At 45.7% G+C, this 20,157-nt stretch overlaps 1 protein-coding gene across 2 annotated transcripts in view; it reads right to left on the reverse strand.

The window, feature by feature from the left end:
• Positions 1-20,157, reverse strand: part of LOC126162818 (spermatogenesis-associated protein 20) — a 299,482-nt gene that overhangs the window by 161,764 nt on the left and 117,561 nt on the right. The window contains exon 11 of one of the 2 annotated variants that reach the window (XM_049919564.1): positions 5,839-5,864. The exons of the other annotated variant lie outside the window; for it this stretch is intronic. Coding sequence (XP_049775521.1) covers positions 5,854-5,864 — 11 coding nt within the window. The 3' untranslated portion in view covers positions 5,839-5,853. Of the gene's footprint in view, positions 1-5,838; positions 5,865-20,157 lie in introns of those variants that run through there. 2 annotated transcript variants of the gene reach the window in all.

Below are 20,157 nucleotides of genomic sequence, written 5' to 3' on the forward strand. Positions count from 1 at the left end.
GCGAACGCTTACGGCCTGCTACGTCTTCACTGAAGTCGTCTGTTCATCGGTCGTCTTACATCTCTCTTTTTACAATTCATTACTTATTTAACTGATCTTTCTTTCACCATTCTATTGATACTTTTGTTTCGGCTTCATGCACCCTTGTTCTACTTCTGATTTACAAACCATATACTAAACCTGCGGAAAAAAAGCTCCTAGCGGAGCACAAACAACGTGAATATACTCTAACCAAAAAGTAGGGTACCAGCTGACTCATTCTACCTTCCTCAGCATCTTCAAAAAGATTGGCACGTGAACACATTCGCGCTCTTTTTAACATGCAACTTACCTCTCACTCCCTCAAGCTCCCATAACTCTAACTCGCTCACACCCACAAGTCCACCGCTGAAAATCTCTCATGCCCATCCACTATCAAATGCCCATTCCCAAAACTCATTGTCATTATCTATTTGTGGCTCTCCAACTGTCACTGTCTCACAGCCGCAGTCCCTAATACAGTGTCCTCTCTTAGTGCTACTGTTTCATTCATTCCTCCCCCTTGTTGCTGTCTTTTCTCACTGTCACTATGTCTCTCTTCCTCGCTGTCATTGTCAACGACACGGGCTCTCACCCACTTCCACTTTCTCCTTTTTATTCCCCACTCACTGGCACTGCCTCCTTCACTCTTTTTCCTAGCATTGTTTTCTCACTGTCAACCACGTTCCACTCTTTCTCTCACATTGTCATTGTCTCCTTCGTTCTTTCTATACCACAACCACTATCTCCTATATTCCATTATTTATTACCTTTCCGCCTCTTTCCCACTTCCACTGTCTCCTGCTTTCTCACAAGGCAATTTCCCCATCGTAACCCCCCCCCCCTCCCACAGATTTAGTGGTAAAAGGGCTCAGTGGACAGCCTGTAAAAACCTGAACACAAATGAAGTACGAAAACATGGAGAAGCTGTACTGAACTGTGAAAAAAAGCAAAACAGAAAAAGCAAATACAAACAGTGAACGGTCGAAGGACAAGAAGTGCAATGTAGAGCAGCCTACATATGCAACGGCGTCGTGGTTAGGTGTTCAACGTGTTCGACTAATAAGCGGGCGAACCGTGTTCAATCCTTTCTTGTGCTCTTTTGATTAAAAAACAAAAACGCTGTTTGGTGTGTTCAAATTTGTGCCTGTGTAATTTCCGTTCGCAAGGGCGAGGTATAAGAAATGGACCTATGATGACAGTTGATTCTGCATAACTACTCTGTTAGCAGTCGAAAGGAAGTGGCTTTCGAATGGGAACCGCAAATGTTTGATGACAGGGCGGCAAGTCAACCGAATCCTCAACATACACGGCATTCCTGACAGTACGTGTGTCATATGACAGGACTCTCTTACCGAAGCACATAATCTATACACTTGGTAAGTGACATATGCCTCCTTGCCCAATTCACGTGTTCTTATGAATGTGAATTTGATCACTCAAAGCCGCGAGGAGTGGCCGCGTGGTTTCAGGCGCCACGTCACGGACTTCGCGGCCCCTCCCGTCGGAGGTTTGAGTCCTCCCTTGGGCATGGGCGTGTGTGTGTGTTGTTCTTAGCAAAAGTTAGTAGAGAGTAAATCTAGGGACCGATGACCTCAGTAGTTTGGTCCCTTAGGAATTCACACACATTTGATCACTCACAAGGAAATGGTGAAAACACAATAATTTGTCACATAAGCTGCAAAAAATGAACGCAACAGTTCCACAACCACACAGTTTCTCTGTGCTCTGTCAAAACAAAAGTTACTGGAGTTGCGTTTCGTTTTGGAAGTTTTAAATCACGAATTCTTTTGTTGTAACATAGTTTACAACCGTTTATTTGTTGTATTCATTTCTTGAACGCAACAGTTCCACAACCACACAGTTTCTCTGTGCTCTGTCAAACCAAAAGTTATTGGAGTTGCGTTTCGTTTTGGAAGTTTTAAATCACGAATTCTTTTGTTGTAACATAGTTTACAACCGTTTATTTGTTGTATTCATTTCTGTGAGACGTCTATGTGGTATCTCGCCTGCTCTCACTATTCATCACTTTTACTTGCGGCGATAACGCATTCTTACCATTTGACTCATATTCTACTACTGTATAGTACGACAACTGCCACGACTACCCGAAAGAGAACAAACATTTCAATGACCGGACGGTCAGTTCGCAATATTGCGAGGAAAAAAAAAAAAAAGAACTGACACGAGAGAGATTTGAACACGGCTCATCCGCGTCGCAGTCCAACGCCAAGCCAAATAACCATGACGTCGCAGCTGTTTACCTACGCTCAAAATTGCACTTGAGCTTGGACCGTTCACTATTTCTATTTTGCTTTTTTTCACAGTTCAGTACACCTTCTTCCTGTTCTCATGCTTGGTCTGAGTTCAGATTTTGACGGGGTAAAAACTGGGCCATCTTACTACTAAATCTGAGAGGTTTGCCAAGGGGAATTTCCCTTGCCCGCATAAAAAGCGCGACTACGTCTGCAAGCCAAAATTTTTGGAAAAATTTCTAAAGGTGCTGAAGAAGGTAGAATGAGAGAGCTGGTAACCCACTTTTCGCGCAGAGTCTTTTAAACAGGAGCACATTCGCCTTTTTTGTGCTCCGATAAGTTCACTTCTCCGCTGGTTCCCTCCTTCCCCTTCGACAGCAGTGCATGGCAGTCATAGGAAAAGAACGTCATGGGTCAGTAAAACTTTGATAGTTTATTTATGTCAAACTGAAATAACGCAAAACTAATCTTACACCTCAGATCGGATTTTACATGCACAAAAAAATTTTGCATGTGCTTCACTAATACAAATGGTTCAAATGGCTCTGAGCACAATGGGACTTAACATCTGAGGTCATCAGTCCCCTAGAACTTAGAACTACTTAAACCTAACTAACCTAAGGACATCACACACATCCATGACCGAGGCAGAATTCGAACCTCCGACCGTAGCGGTCGCAAGGTTCCAGACTGAAGCGCCTAGAGCCGCTCGGCCACACGGGCCGGCTGTTTCACTAATACAACAGGGAGTTCCCAGAACCTTTCTCATGATAACAGACACATTTTCAAAGCACATTTCTCCGTGTTACAACACTTCATAAACTATGTTTTTGCCTCACCGGATTTTACGTGCACAAGCAGGTAACTTTGAACCTCTGTATCTCGGAAACCAATAAAGATATCTAGAAAATTTTCAAGGTTGTTTGAGATCTGGATATTAGAAATATAGCATAAAAATTTCAGCCATCTGCTGTGCATAGCCGTCTTGGAATCTGCGACTCGTGTTTGGTCCGCTGCTGACGGCGAAAAAATGGTTAGAATCGCTTTTTTTTAGGGTTTCCTCTGGACCCGCTCAAGAACTTACGCAAATGCTACATTCATTCATTGATATACCCGTTAGTTTAATTAGATCATGTGTGTATCATTGGTGTATCCGCCATCAATCGATTTATCTATTTTTTACATGCATATTTTACGTATATAAGTAGTGAATTTTACTTGTGTTTCATTTTATGTAATTAAATTTGAAGTGGTTTACTTCCCTTGAGGTTTATACGTAGTTCACATAGATGCCGCCATGTAACCAACCGATGTGTTATCCATACAGTCCGCCTTCCGCAAACAGCAGTATTCAATGAACTGTGGATGAAGCCTGACCAACAGGCATTAAATGCATTGAACAAAAATGATAGTGTTATGTAATATACAAACCATATGAATTAAGCCATTAATTGAAAATTTTTATGACATCATCTAAATATGTACCTCTTGCATTCTTAGCATTGGGGATGGCTAGTTTCTAGCTGAAATCTAGATCTGCCAATAAAATTTAAAAAGGATAGCTGAAATCTATTATTTACAAGTTCTGTTTCTCTTTATCGTTCACGACGACAAGCTGTCAATGAAGACACCATTTTCTTTTTCACATCAAGCATATTACTTTCTAATACCTGACTTATTTTCCTCCAAATGCTTAGTCTTTTCAGTTTGTTTTTGTAATCGCAGTTCGTAGAGCCCGCAAACATTCCCGTTCACGGTACAACTCTATCAGCTTTAATTCTCTCTCCATATTCCACCCTATACACCAGTATTTTTAAGCACAATAAATACATACCCTTAGTGAGAGCAGGCATTGCCTGCAGGGGAAACAGTAACTGTCGAAATTAAGTTTTCTTAGGACAGGCTCAAGCTGCACTCTGTATGTTTTTTTGAATGGTTTCCCTCTTTAATTTAAAAGCCAACTATTGTACTACAAACTGTAAATTCCAGAGTTTCTGATGACGCTCTCGTTAAACTGAAGAGCAAAATTGGTCAATAAAATATATTAAGTGCGAATGGGGCTGTCCTGAAAACTTAAATACATACCCCTTCTAGTGACACAACAAATCGCTACTAAACCAACGAATATTCGACACGACGTCACATTAGGAGAGGTGTCCCAACGTCAACCAACAGCTAACAGACCGAACCGTAACCGAAGATCTATGGACCGTCTGCCAAACACTTCAGTGTAAATTGATGGGAAGTCATATAGGTGTAGTTGCATTTGATCTCTTAGGGTATATTCTTTAATTTCACTTCAGCCGACTGTATTATTCTTTTGTATTTCTTAGATAACATAAAGAATTCCGCTTCCATATGTTTGAACACAAATTTGCAAAAATTTTAGTTTCGTATCCTTCCTTGTCTTGTCATCCAGATTTCTGATGTATTCTGCCACGTATCATTTGAAACTCACTCAATTTATTAGTGACACCGTTTTCATATTCGTAGTTAATAACGAAGCCTAATATCTGAAAATATGACACCTGTTCTACTGATTGTCAACCTATTACTTTTTTTGGAGCGTAGTGGTTCAAAATGGTTCAAATGGCTCCGAGCACTATGGGACTTAACATCTGAGGTCATCAGTCCCCTAGAACTTAGAACTACTTAAACCTAACTAACCTAAGAACATCACACACATCCATGCCCGAGGCAGGATTCGAACCTGCGACCGTAGCGGTCACGCGGTTCCAGACTGAAGCACCTAGAACCGCTCGGCCACCCCGGCCGGCGGAGCCTTTTGAAGGCCATTAATTTTGGTTTTTTTTTACTGAAATTTTTAGACAATAGTTCTTACTTAGTGCTCCAGTCGCTATTACCACAATTGCATTGTGTGTCAATTTGGAAGAAAAGCGACAGAAAAAAATGAAACATACTTGGATGAGGCCGTAGGTATTACGTCGAGATAGTAAAATTATTCAGCAAAATTTGTTACGGGAGCTGCAAGAGGAGAAAGTCAAGTCTTAATATGTAAATCACTTACAAATGGATGAAAGTCTATTTCAGTATTTGTTCAGTAAAGTGGCTTCTCATATCACATAACAGAATACTCTTGAGAAATGATATTTGCGAGGGAGACAGACAAACTGTGACACTGCGATTTCTTTACACAGAAGAGAGCTACTCTATTTTACAGCACAGCACTCGAATATCACATCGCATATTAACCAAAATAACACCAGAAACGTGTCAAGCGATTTATAAAGCACTAAAGGGGGAATATGTGAAGGTAAATAAATGTTGGTTCAATATTTGGGCAATAAGAACTATTTTTATTTCTGAATAATTTAATTAATGGAATTAGTGTTCCAACAACTAGAAAATTAATAAGAAATACGAAACAAATGAAGCGCTTTTTAACTTGTGGCAGCCAGAGTTCAAAAATAGACAAAGTACAATGGAAAGCTAAGAAAGAATTTTTTACTTTAGAGTGTGACCAAATCCTCTATTCCGACTAGCTGAAAAGCTGCTTCGATGTTTCCAGACGCAGAGGTGGATGGTTATGGCTGTGATTGTGGACACGAAGTCGCCTGCATCATATTCCACCTGCCCATCAACACACAATTAATAGCATACATTGTGCCCCTTGCTAAACACCCACTCTACTCGAAGCAAAATTATTAAAAAATAAATAAAAAGAGTCGAAGGAAAACAAAAAATTTGAAGCCATGTTTACGAACACACTACACAAACGTCAAACAGATGTAGCGACGCCAGTGCTCCAAGCGGTCACTTGCAAGACAACAACCATCTGCACGAACAGTTCGACGACGTCTGCAGCAGCATGGACTATCAGCTCGGAAACCGTGGCTGCGGTTACCCTTGACACTGCATCACAGACAAGAGCGCCTGCGATGTTGTACTCATCGACGAACCTGGGTGCACGAATGGCAAAACGTCATTTTTTCGGATGAATCCAGGTTCTGTTTACAGCATCATGATGGTCGCATCCGTGTTTGGCGACATCGTGGTGAACGCACATTGGAAGCGTGTATTCGTCATCGCCATACTGGCGTATCACCCGGCGTGATGGTATGGGGTGCCAATGGTTACGCGTCTCAGTCACCTCTTGTTCGCATTGACGGCACTCTGAGCAGTGGACGTTACATTTCAGATGTGTTACAGACCGTGGCTCTACCCTTCATTCGATCTCTGCGAAACCCTACATTTCAGCAGGATAATGCACGACCGCATGTTGCAGGTCCTGTACGGGCCTTTCTGGATACAGAAAATGTTTGACTGCTGCCCTGGCCAGCACATTCTCCAGATCTCTCACCAATTGAATACTTCTGGTCAATGGTGGCCGTGCAACTGACTCATTACAATACGCCAGTCACTACTCTTGATGTACTGTAGTATTGCGTTGAAGCTGCATGGGTAGCTGTACCTGTGCACGCCATCCAAGCTCTGTTTGACTCAATGCCCAGGCGTATCAAAGCCGTTATTACGGCCAGAGTTGGTTGTTCTGGGTACTGATTTCTCAGGATCTATGCACCCAAATCGCGTGATAATGTAATCACAAGTCAGTTCTAGTGTAATATATTTGTCCAATGAATACCCGTTTATCATCTGCATTTCTTCTTGGTGTAGCAATTTTAATGGCCAGTAGTGTATTTATGTGACGACAGGCGAAATTTGACGAAGTGTCCTATTACACCATCAAATTTCTTTGACATATATATTTGCCATATCACCTTTGGCCTGAGAGGTGGCGACCCTAAATCGCGGCTGTGCCTGACGGGCAAAGGGGCGGGCGCGGCGACTCAGCTGGCCTGCCGCAGCACGGCCGACATCCTGAAGACGCGGCAGCGCAGATCCAGAAGCACAAGCACAAGCAGAGCCAGCGCCGCGGGCCGCGCGTAACAGGAGCAGCTGGCAGGAGCCGCCGTGATTAGCGAGTCCCGGCCGCCCCTGCGCCTCAGTGTAATTCGAATACCGGCGCCGGCAGTTGTTTACGCAGGCCGTCCGGTCCGGCAGGTAGCACGGCCCCGCTGCGGCCGTGATCAATAACAAACACAGGCCGACCCTCGCAGCGGCTCTCTTACCTCGCCACACTACAACCTGCGCACTACGGCATCTACTGAGCTAGGTATGAATTACACTACCTACTGCGTTCGTTTAACCCTCCTACTGGAAGGATAGTTTTGTCTCACTAAATACCACTATGGTCACGAAGACCCCAAGTAATTTACATGGGATATAACTGCCAGTATTCGAGTGATCTAACGTAAAAACATTTATTTCGGTTGGTCAACGTAACAGTCATCATTCCATGTTTAGAAAAGTTACTTCCAAGAAACCGATAGAAATTTACACTGGGATGACCCTAGTGGTGCTCAGTGGAAGGGAAAAAAAATGAATAAAGTTTGACATACTCAAAGACAAAATTAGACGCACCCGAAGGAATTATTCGAATGGGACGGAAGTCGGTAGGTATGATGTACATGTACAAACAAACAAATGATTACAATTTCAGAAAAATTTGATGATTTATTCAAGAGATAGAGGTTCAAAAACTGAGCAAGTCAATAACGCGTTGGCCCACCTCTGACCCGCGTTCATTCTCCTCTGCTCTTATTCAAGCAGTTATTCGGCTTGGCATTGATTGATAGAGCTGTTGGATGTAATCCTAAGGGATATCGTGTCAAATCCTGTCCAACTGGCGCGTTAGATCGCCAAAATCCCGAGCTGCTCCAAAGTCTACCTTGGCCAGCAACATCGCCGAATCTCTCCCCAATTGAGAACTTCTGGAGCATTATGGGCAGAGCCCTCCCACCAGCTCTGAATTTTGATGATCTAACACGCCCGCTGGACAGAATTTGGCACGATATCCCTCAGAAGGACGTCTCTACGTAGAGCGGATCCAGACACGTCTTCAGCCTGGAATCCCATTGACTGGAATAGAATTCTCTTCAGTGATGAGTCCCCATACCAACTGAGCCTTGATGACCAGCGAAGAAGTGTTTGGAGACGCCCCAGACAGTGGTTGGATAGCAACCTGACTGTCGTCTGCCATACAGCTCACCAACCAGGACTGATGATCTGAGGTGTCATTTCACTTCACAGCAACATCCCTTTGGTTTTAATGTGCGGCACCCTTACAGAACAGCGGTACGTCGACAATATTTTGGGCCCTATTTTGTTGCCCTTCATGGTAAGCCATCCTGGTAAAAAGCAAGATATTGCCCGCCAGAACAAAGCGAGAGTTTCTACTGGTTGTCATTGCGCTTTCAAAACCCTACCTCGGTCGGCAGCATCGCCGGATCTCTCCCAAATTGAGAAAGTTTGGAGCATTATGGGCAGGACCCTCCAATCAGCTCGGGATTTTGACCACCTAGCGTGCCAAGTGAACAGAATTTGGCACGGTATCCCTCAAGAGGACATCCAAAAAGTCTGTCAATCAATACCATGCCGAATAACTGCTTGCATAAGGGCTATGGGTCGACCAAGGCGTTAGTGGCTTGCTCAGTTTGTGAAGCTCTGTCTCTTGATTAAATCATCCACTTTTTTCTGAAACTGTAATCATTTGTTTGTCTGCACATGTGTATAACATCTACCGATTTCCGTCCCACTGGGATACTTCCTTCGTGGTGGGTCTTTTTTTTCCCTTAGAGTGCGTAAAACTGAGCAAAACTTCATTGTATACCATTGACTCAGAGGGAGAAATTCATGTATTTTGAAAATACTTGTAACGGTTTGAAAACATGGGGCGTTTCCAGTGTGCTTATGGGGTTATCTTGACCCCAGTGGCAGCAGCAGGGTTAAGCACGTTTTACACGAGCGACTTTCTGTTCAAAATCAACTAGAGTCCACTCGTTGTCGGTCCGCGTCATGTGTTTGTGTGTGTGTGTGTGTGTGTGTGTGTGTGTGTGTGTGTGTGTGTGTGAAGCACCTACCAACAACATCGGTAATGGGTCCGTGACGTCTATGATGAACCGACTGTGCCAAGTGTGGACAAAATCGTTTTATACTTGAAAGTGCTTACGTGGAGTTCTAAACCTTTGTGTGTGCTGAAGTTCGCGCATGCGCAGAAACAGAGGACAGGCGGCGTCTGCTGACACAGGAACTAGAAAGTTAACGTATTTTCGCCGAGCTCACTCCTATTACGGTAACCGAGTTTGTGCGTACCAGTCTTCTTGATCTTTATTTTCTTGCTTGTTTTGTTTTTGTGACACTTTGCACGAGGAACTGCTGTCTGTCCTACTATTGCAACTGCAGAAACTGCAAAAAGGTAGGAGGAGGACATAAGATCTGGATAAATTGATGTAACCAGAGAATGAGAGTTTCGGAGGAAGCACTGGGCAACGTTGGAGTGAAACATGGGAAAGAAATTCAACAGGAGACGAATGGGTACATTAGAGAGAAGGCAATAGATGATCACATAAGTACAAAGACAATGCCGAGTAGAAATCCGTGAACAACGCAGGATATATTGAATCTGACGAAAGAAGAAAATATATGCAGAAATCGAAGCAGGCGAAAAGAAACTTAAGCAACTAAAAAACGAGACTTACAGAAAATGCATAATGGCTAAGCAGGAATGTGTAGAGGATTAATGCAAGGCTGTAGAAGCATGCATAACTAGAGGAAAGATATTGCCTACAGGGCAGTCAGAGAGACTTGTTGAGAAAAGGGAAGCAGCTGTATGAATATCGAGAGCTGAGATGGCAAGCCTGTACTAAGCAAAGAAGGGAAAGCTGAAATGTAGAAGGTGGAAGGAATACAGAGACGGTCTACACTGAGGCAACCAAAGTCATGGGACAACGATATTGACAAACACCGATGGCGACAGTATCGTGTGGACAAAATATAAATGGGCAGTGCAATGGCGGAGCCGTTATTTGTACTCTGTTGATTCAAGTGGAAAGGTTTCCGACGTGATTATGGCAAACTTTGAACACGGAATGGTAGTTGGAACTAGATGCATGGGATATTTCGTTTCGAAACTCGTTAGGGAATTCTATTCCGAGATGCACAGTGTCAAAAGTGCGCCGAGAACACCAAATTTCAGGCGTTACACAGCGGCCGACGGACTTCACTTAACGACCGAGAACAGCGGCTTATGCGTAGAGTTGTCAGTGCAAACAGACAAGCATAACCGCAGAAATCAATGTGGGATGTAAGACGAACATATCCGTTAGGACAGTGTGGCGAAGTTTTGCGTTAATGGAATACTGAAGCAGAAGACCGACACGAGGGCCTTTGCTTTCAGTACGGCATCGCCTATAGCGCCTCTCCTGGTTTCGTTGCCACCCGAGACGACTGGAAAAACATGGCCTGGTCAGATGAGTCCCGATTTCAGTTGGTAAGAGCTGACTGTAAGGTTCGAGTGCGGCGCACACCCAACGAAGCCATGGGCCCAAGTTGTCAACAAGGCACTCTGAAAGCTTGGCTACATAATGGTGTGGGTTGTGTTTACATGGAGTGGACTGGGTCCTCTGGTTCAGGTGAACGGATAATTGACAGGAAACGGTTATGTTCGGCTACTTGGAGACCATTTTCAGCAATTCATGGACTTCATGTACCCAAAAAACGATGGAATTGTTATGGATGACAAAGTGCCCTGTCACCGGACCCCAATTGTTCGCGATTTGTTTGAAGAATATTCTGGGCAATTCGAGCGAATGATTTGGACTCCCTCGTTCGATTCGATTGCCACCGAATATTTATGGGGCGTAATCGAGAGATCAGTCAGTGCACCGAAACCTACACCGGCAACACTTTCGCAATGATGGACGGCTATAGAGGCAGCATGGCTCAATATTTCTGCAGGAGGATTCCAACTCCTTGCTGAATCCATCTCACGTCGAACTGCCGCACTACGCCGGACAAAAGGAGATCAGACACGGTGTTAGTAGACATCCCACAAATTTTGTCACCTCAGTGTATATTGCAGTAAATAAAACGCCTGACTTGTCGATGCCTAGAGGCACTCACCCGACCCATAAAAGGAAGCGATATGCTACGGGACAGATCAAACGAGTACAGAACTCGCATTCTCTCTACTTCATAGAACCACGCGCACCGGTTCGACTGTGAAAACCATCGACACGGGTCTGTTAACCGCGCGCGGAACGCTCACCATCAGCTTAAAGCCGTTCTCTCACGGGACGTGGAAATCTATGTGGACGAGGAGCTGATGTCAAGGCGTGGAATTCCACAACATTTCGTAGCGTAAAATGAAGACAGATTTTTGCCTCGTGGAGAGGGGGTACAGCGAGATGCAGCATCGGTTTTACGTCAAGAATAGAGGAGACGCCATATTGTAAGGAATTAACTCCGCATTTAGTGCTTTTTATTATTACAGAGTACGTGGAACGAATATAAGCTGTTTCAAAGCATCATCACAATGGCGGTCTCTTGAAGGCGTCGTTTCAGGTATGATTTGTTAGAACAAAAAGGCAGGAAATTACATATCGGTAGTGAAAGGCTTCTCATGTTTGATGCTTCTAGTATTATGACTTGTGTGCTACGGCACAATGGTGACCTATTAAAAGCACGTCGTTTAGGGTAGTTATGTAACGGGCTTTAAGTGCTTACTGAGTGACGCACGCCTGGGATGAGGGCATCCAGACGGAGCACGGTGTAGCCCGCTAGGTCACGTGATGAACGGCTAGCAATTAGTAGAAATGACTCTCTGACTCTCGTCCTTTCGGCATGAGAAAAGCAAACTGTTTCGATGGAACCGTTGCCCACTGGCAACAAACATTGCGGAAGGTGGCGCCGCATCTCCATTTGGAAGGTAGGAAATGAGCTACTGGCGGAAGTAAAACTGTGAGAGCAGTCTACATCTACATCTACATCTACATCCATACACCGCAAGCCACCTGACGGTGTGTGGCGGAGGGTACCTTGAGTACCTCTATCGGTTCTCCCTTCTATTCCAGTCTCGTATTGTTCGTGGAAAGAAGGATTGTTGGTATGCCTCTGTGTGGGCTCTAATCTCTCTGATTTTATCCTCATGGTCTCTTCGCGAGATATACGTAGGAGGGAGCAATATACTGCTTGACTCTTCGGTGAAGGTATGTTCTCGAAACTTTGACAAAAGCCCGTACCGAGCTACTGAGCGTCTCTCCTGCAGAGTCTTCCACTGGAGTTTATCTATCATCTCCGTAACGCTTTCGCGATTACTGAATGATCCTGTAACGAAGCGCGCTGCTCTCCGTTGGATCTTCTCTGTATCTTCTATCAACCCTATCTGGTACGGATCCCACACTGCTGAGCAGTATTCAAGCAGTGGGCGAACAAGCGTACTGTAACCTACTTCCGTTGTTTTCGGATTGCATTTCCTTAGGATTCTTCCAATGAATCTCAGTCTGGCATCTGCTTTACCGACGCTCAACATTATATGATCATTCCATTTTAAATCACTCCTAATGCGTACTCCCAGATAATTTATGGTATTAACTGCTTCCAGTTGCTGACCTGCTATTTTGTAGCTAAATGATAAAGGTTCTATCTTTCTGTGTATTCGCAGCACATTACACTTGTCTACATTGAGATTCAATTGCCATTCCCTGCACCATGCGTCAATTCGTTGCAGATCCTCCTGCATTTCAGTACAATTTTCCATTGTTACAACCTCTCGATACACCACAGCATCATCTGCAAAAAGCCTCAGTGAACTTCCGATGTCATCCACCAGGTCATTTATGTATATTGTGAATAGCAACAGTCCTATGACACTCCCCTGCGGCACACCTGAAATCACTCTTACTTCGGAGGACTTTTCTCCATTGAGAATGACATGCTGCGTCCTGTTATCTAGGAACTCCTCAATCCAATCACACAATTGGTCTGATAGTCCATATGCTCTTACTTTGTTCATTAAACGACTGTGGGGAACTGTATCGAACGCCTTGCGGAAGTCAAGAAACACGGCATCTACCTGTGAACCCGTGTCTATGGCCCTCTGAGTCTCGTGGACGAATAGCGCGAGCTGGGTTTCACATGACCGTCTTTTTCGAAACCCATGCTGATTCCTACAGAGTAGATTTCTAGTCTCCAGAAAAGTCATTATACTCGAACACAATACGTGTTCCAAAATTCTACAACTGATCGACGTTAGAGATACAGGTCTATAGTTCTGTACATCTGTTCGACGTCCCTTCTTGAAAACGGGGATGACCTGTGCCCTTTCCCAATCCTTTGGAACGCTACGCTCTTCTAGAGACCTACGGTACACCGCTGCAAGAAGGGGGGCCAAGTTCCTTCGCGTACTCTGTGTAAAATTGAACTGGTATCCCATCAGGTCCAGAGGCCTTTCCTCTTTTGAGCGATTTTAATTGTTTCTCTATCCCTCTGTCGTCTATTTCGATATCTACCATTTTGTCATCTGTGCGACAATCTAGAGAAGGAACTACAGTGCAATCTTCCTCTGTGAAACAACTTTGGAAAAAGACATTTAGTATTTCGGCCTTTAGTCCGTCATCCTCTGTTTCAGTACCATCTCGGTCACAGAGTGTCTGGACATTTTGTTTTGATCCACCTACCGCTTTGACATAAGACCAAAATTTCTTAGGATTTTCTGCCAAGTCAGTACATAGAACTTTACTTTCAAATTCATTGAACGCCTCTCGCATAGCCCTCCTCACACTACATTTCGCTTCGCGTAATTTTTGTTTGTCTGCAAGGCTTTGGCTATGTTTATGATTGCTGTGAAGTTCCCTTTGCTTCCGCAGCAGTTTTCTAACTCGGTTGTTGTACCACGGTGGCTCTTTTCCATCTCTTACGATCTTGCTTGGCACATACTCATCTAACGCATTATGTACGACGGTTTTGAACTTTGTCCACTGATCCTCAACACTATCTGTACTTGAGACAAAACTTTTGTGTTGAGCCGTCAGGGACTCTGAAATCTGCTTTTTGTCACTTTTTCTAAACAGAAAAATCTTCCTACCCTTTTTAATATTCCTATTTACGGCTGCAATCATCGATGCCGTAACCGCTTTATGATCGCTGATTCCCTGTTCTGCATTAACTTTTTCAAATAGTTCGGGTCTGTTTGTCACCAGAAGGTCTAATATGTTATCGCCAAGGGTCGGTTCTCTGTTTAACTGCTCAAGGTAGTTTTCAGATAAAGCACTTTAAAAAATTTCACTGGATTCTTTGTCCCTGCCACCCGTTATGAACGTCTGAGTCTCCCAGTCTATATCCGGAAAATTAAAATCTCCACCCAGAACTATAACATGGTGGGGAAATCTACTCGAAATATTTTCCAAATTATCCTTCAGGTGCTCAGCCACAACAGCTGCTGAGCCAGGGGGCCTATAGAGACATCCAATTACCATGTCTGAGCCTGCTTTAACCGTGACCTTCACCCAAATCATTTCACATTTCGGATCTCCGTCAATTTCCTTCGATACTATTGCACTTCTTATCGCTATAAACACGCCTCCCACTTCACTGTCCAGCCTGTCTCTGCGGTATACATTCAAATCTGAGTATAGGATTTCATTACTGTTTACGTCTGGTTTCAGCCAACTTTCTGTCCCTAGTACTATATGGGCGTTGTGACCGTTTATTAATGAGAGCAGTTCTGGGACTTTTCTGTAGACGCTCCTGCAGTTTACTATTAGCACATTAATATTGTTATTCCCTGTTGCATTTTGCCTACTCCTACCTTGCCGCATCTCAGGAGGCGTCTTGTCGGGCCTAGGGAGGGGATTCTCTAACCTAAAAAACCCCCATGTGCACTCCACACGTACTCCGCTACCCTTGTAGCCGCTTCCGGCGTGTAGTGCACGCCTGACCTATTCAGGGGGACCCTACATTTCTCCACCCGATAGCGGAGGTCGAGAAATTTGCACCCCAGATCTCCGCAGAATCGTCTGAGCCTCTGGTTTAAGCCTTCCACTCGGCTCCAAACCAGAGGACCGCGATCGGTTCTGGGAACGATACTGCAAATAGTTAGCTCTGATTTCACCCCGCGAGCGAGGCTTTCCGCCTTCACCAATTCCGCCAACCGCCTGTACGAACTGAGGATGACCTCTGAACCCAGACGGCAGGAGTCATTGGTGCCGACATGAGCAAAAATTTGCAGTCGGGTGCACCCAGTGCTCTCTATCGCCGCCGGTAGGGCCTCCTCCACATTTCGAATGAGACCCCCCGGCAAGCAGACAGAGTGAACACTGGCCTTCTTCCCCGACCTTCCCGCTATTTCCCTAAGGGGCTCCATCACCCGCCTAACGTTGGAGCTCCCAATAACTAATAAACCCCTCCCCCCGTGTGCCTGCTCGGACTTTGCTGAAGGAGCAGCCACATGTCCACTCGCAGGCAGAGCGGGCGATGCCACACGGCCAGCCTCCACATTGACCCTCCGCCTCGTGCGCCGCGAACGCCGCTGAACCCGCCACTCCCCTTGGGGAGAGGGTGGCCCAACCGCGCCCGGTACCCGCGAAGATGTCTCGACAGCAGGGACAGTGGGTGAAGCATGTAACACCTGGGGTGTACCTTGCGACGCACCAGACTCCCCACTGCCGCTACACTCCGAGGCAGCAGCCTGAAGACGGCTGACCGCGGCCATCAACACGCTCAGCTGTTCGCGAACAGTGGCCAGCTCCTCCTGCGTCCGTACACAGCAGTCACACATCCTATCCATCCTAAGAAATCAATTTACTAAAGAGAGTTAATCAACCTTTAACTAGACTGCTAATTCACTAAAGGCGGCTGTTTATTCACTAAACTGTGGTTGCTAGCCACTTCTTGTAGAAAACAATGAAAATAGCACTACCTGTCTCCATGTGTTTGGATAGCTCATTCGGTGGTGCACTTGCCTGAGAAAGGCAAACGCCCAAGGTTCGAGTCCCGGTCCGGCACGCAGTTTGCCAGAAAGTTTCAGTTCAGGGCACACTCCGCTGCACAGTGAAAATTCATTCTGAAAGGGCGGCACGAATCGTCACAGCTTTGTTTGACTCATGGGACAGCGTCGCAGAGACAGCAATGAAACTGAACTGGCAGATGCTTGAAGACAGATGCCGACTATCCCGTGAAAGCGTACTTTAAAAGTCTCAAGAACTAGCTTTAAGTGAGGAATCTACCGTTAAGTGAGAAATCTAGGGGTATACTGCAATCCTCTACGTATCACTTCTGTAGGGATAGCGACGCCCGGCGTTTATGCAATTATTTTTCCCGTGCACCGTACGTGAATGGAACGAGAGGCAGCCCTGATGACTGGTAAAATGGAAAGTACCTTCTTTCATGCTCTGCACAGTGATTTGCAGAATATGGATGTAGATGTAGATGTAGAATCGGTGATAGCCTAAATCTGTGTCGCGGCTCTCTGTCCCACTTCAACAGCACGCCAGTATACGAGAAGAAAAGAAAGAAAAACGATTAACGTCCCATCGACGAGGTCACTGGAGACGGAGCTCAGACGAAAGGGGGGAAATCGGCTGTGCCCATTTCAAAGGAAACACTCATTTGCCTTAAGCGAGTTAGGGAGACCACGGAGAAGATACATCTCTGTTGCTGGACAGGGATTTGAACCACTGTTCTCCAGAATGGGACTACTGCTTCTTCCACTGTTCCAACTCACTCGGCCTTCAGCAGTGGTAGAGAAGTATTAGGGCAGAGAAGTGCCTCACTTTAATATTCGGTCAAGCCTCTGATACATAATTTTTTTTCATTTCTCGCACACATATGAATAAATAAAACAATTCGACGATTTCATGATGTTTCTGCAGTTATTCAATACAAGTCATTCGCAAATAATAATTAAAATATAAGAGCCTGTATATGAAAAAGGATCATGGGGGTAACTATTCTTCGAGATGTTCTTGAAAAAGACAAAAATTTCGGTACAAGCTGCAGTTTTTGCGTTTTACAGTGTTAATATCTTTACAAACTCCTAAACCAACAATGTAAATACAGTGGTCAAAATAAAACAGTTGGCGCTTCTGCGAAAGCCTGTGACTGTCTCCCACTGTGAAGCGGAAGTTGACATTGGCTCAAAGTTCCCTACAACATTCCTCTGTAATGGTGCAAAAGTGTGGCGCCCTGCGACGTCACCCTCAAACTCTGCGACATATCAAACAGCAAGGCGTTGAAACATTTAAAACACAGCTCAGATGTTCACGTGAGCTGTAAGGTAGGTTGATGACGTCTCACTGGCACAAAATTTCTCCACAATTCTGCCCAACACCATCGTGGATGTGTCACGTGACTGGAAGGTCGTCACACCTCCTCTTACCCACATTTTACCTCTTCTTTTGGCGTCTCTGCGATGGATGTGAAAACTACGACACCCAGCGCTGGAATCACGCAGTTTTCTTAGGGGTGGCCGAGGAACATATTTTACAGACTACCGCTCGGAATCGACACGAAAAGCCCTCACGAGGTGGCATGTAGGGCGCCACTGAAACCATCCCTTTACATTTCGAACTCGACAATAGACGTTCGCAGTACGATGAGCACCAGTACGACTTTCTTGACAATGTCCAACACCGCTGACACCCTCCGGACGATTCAGCCCTAATCTAAGTACGTTGTGGGCCTGCAAACAAATTGAACGTGATCTGACACCTTTGGCGTGTAGTGCGAACGCAGTTTTTTGCTCTGGTATATCGGTTGGAATCACTAGCGACCATTCAAAAGCATTCGAAGAATTCTGAACGTGATCCAGAGCAGTAAAGAGTGTTTATGCATTTTTAGCCGTCCTGTTTAGCGCTCTCCTGTGGCGTTACTTCAGAGTCGGTACAATACTGACATGTGCACGAATACAACGGCAAAGGGTCCCTCTAAGAACAACCCAGTTCAGCAACACCCTCGGTGCCACCCACGCATATAACAGACGTAGCTGTCAAAGACTTCGACAGCCGTTCACCTGAGTGGTGTCTTGCGGCTGCTCTAGCGCCTGAGGGCCGACAACCGCACCTTAGGGGTGTCGAAGGGATTGCACCGCTCCTTAATCACGCCACACGAAAACGTCAAACAAGTGGCTAAAAACGCATAACACCCTTTGCTGCTCTGGATCACGTTCAAATTTCGAGTGTTTTTGAACAGTCCCTCGTGATTCCACCCGATATACCAGAGCAAAAAGTTTCGATCGGTACTACACACCAACAGGATAAGATCACGTACAATTTGGTTGCAGCCCCACGACGTCCCTAGAGTAGGGCTGAATAGTCCGGAGGGTGTCAGCAGTGTCGGACGTTGTTAACAACGTCTTATCGTCACTCAGCACACTGCGAACGGTCGTTTTCGACCTCGTGAGAATCAACACCCCAAGGAAAAGAGCAGTTTCAATGATGCCCTATATGCCACCTCCTGACGGCTTCTCGTATCGATTCCGAGCGGCGGTGTGTCTGAAATGTTTTACTCGACCACCCAACGTTGGATGTCGTGGTTTTCTCCTGCAGCGCAGAGACGCAAAAAGAATCGTATTTTATTGTATTGTAAGGATCTGGGCGGCCTAGAACCGACGGAGAGGCTCCGTCCCCGTCGCAACCGCAGTGGTCCACAACCCCACGACGACTACCGCAGTCTACTTCACGCCTCCGTCCCCCCACATCGAACCCAGGATTATTGTGCGGTTCGGCCCCCAGTGAAACCCCCCCCCCCCCCCCCCAGGGAACGTCTCACACCAGACGAGTGTAACCCCTATGTTTGCGTGGTAATGGTGGTGTACGCGTACGTGGAGAATTTGCGCAGCAATCGCCGACATAGTGTAGCTGAGGCGTAATAAGGGGAACCAGCCCGCATTCGCCATGGCAGATGGAAAACCGCCTAAAAACCATCCACAGACTGGCCGGCTCACCGGACCTCGATCCAAGTCCGCTGGGCGGATTCGTGCCGGGGACCAGGCGCTCCTTCAAAAGAAGGGTGGTATGTTGGGAAGAGGAAGTGTTGCGACTTTCCAATCAAGTAACACGTCCACGATGGTGTTGGACAGAATTGTAGAGAAATTTTGCGCCAATGTAACATCATTAACCCAACTTGTATTATATTGTATTGTATGGATCTGCGGACCTAGAAACGACGGAGAGGCTTCGTCCCCGCCGTTGCTCTCCGTGGTTCACAACCCCACAACAGGCTACAGCAGTCCACTCACCCCGCCGCCGCCCCACGTCGAACCCAGGGTTATTGTGCGGTTCGGCCCCCAGCGGACCCCCCGGGAATGTGTCACACCAGACGAGTGTAACCCCAATGTTTGCGTGGTAGAGTAATTATGGGGTACGCGTACGTGAACTTGTTTGCGCAGCAATCGCCGACATAGTACAACTGAGGCGGAATAAGGGGAACCAGCCGGCTTTCGCCGAGGCAGATGGAAAACCGCCTTAAAAACCATCCACAGACTGGCCGGCACAAGGACCTCGACACTAATCTGCCGGGCGGATTCGTGGCGGGAACCGCCACGCCTTCCCGCCCGGAAAGCAGTGCGTTAGACCGCACGGCTAACCGGGCGGGCTAACCAAACTTACTCCACATGAACTTCTGAGCTGTGACTTTTTCTTTATGTTTCGACACCTTGCTGTTTGATGCGTCGCCATGCCTGAGAGTGTCGTTGCAGGGCGCACCTTTTTGGATCATTACAGAACAATGTTGAAGGCAGCTTTGAGCCAAATGCGAAACTTAACGCTTCGCAGTGGAAGACAATTACAGGGTTTCGCAAAAGCGTCAACTTCTTTTTAGTAGTGTATTGCTGTCATATGTAAACCGTGAAGGCCTAACGGAAAGGCACATGCTTACAAATACAAGGTAAAGAGATCAGTTGGCGATGCCTTATTGTTGAGCTGCGTTTCACTTTATTTAAAGTCGTGCTGTATTTGATACCAGAAGCATGTATTACACTATTGCATCTTGTTTTTAAGTTAAGAAAAAAGAAAATACTGAAAAAATT

The sequence above is a fragment of the Schistocerca cancellata genome, chromosome 2 (assembly GCF_023864275.1).
Source record: "Schistocerca cancellata isolate TAMUIC-IGC-003103 chromosome 2, iqSchCanc2.1, whole genome shotgun sequence".
In the NCBI taxonomy this organism is placed as follows: Eukaryota; Metazoa; Arthropoda; class Insecta; order Orthoptera; family Acrididae; genus Schistocerca; species Schistocerca cancellata.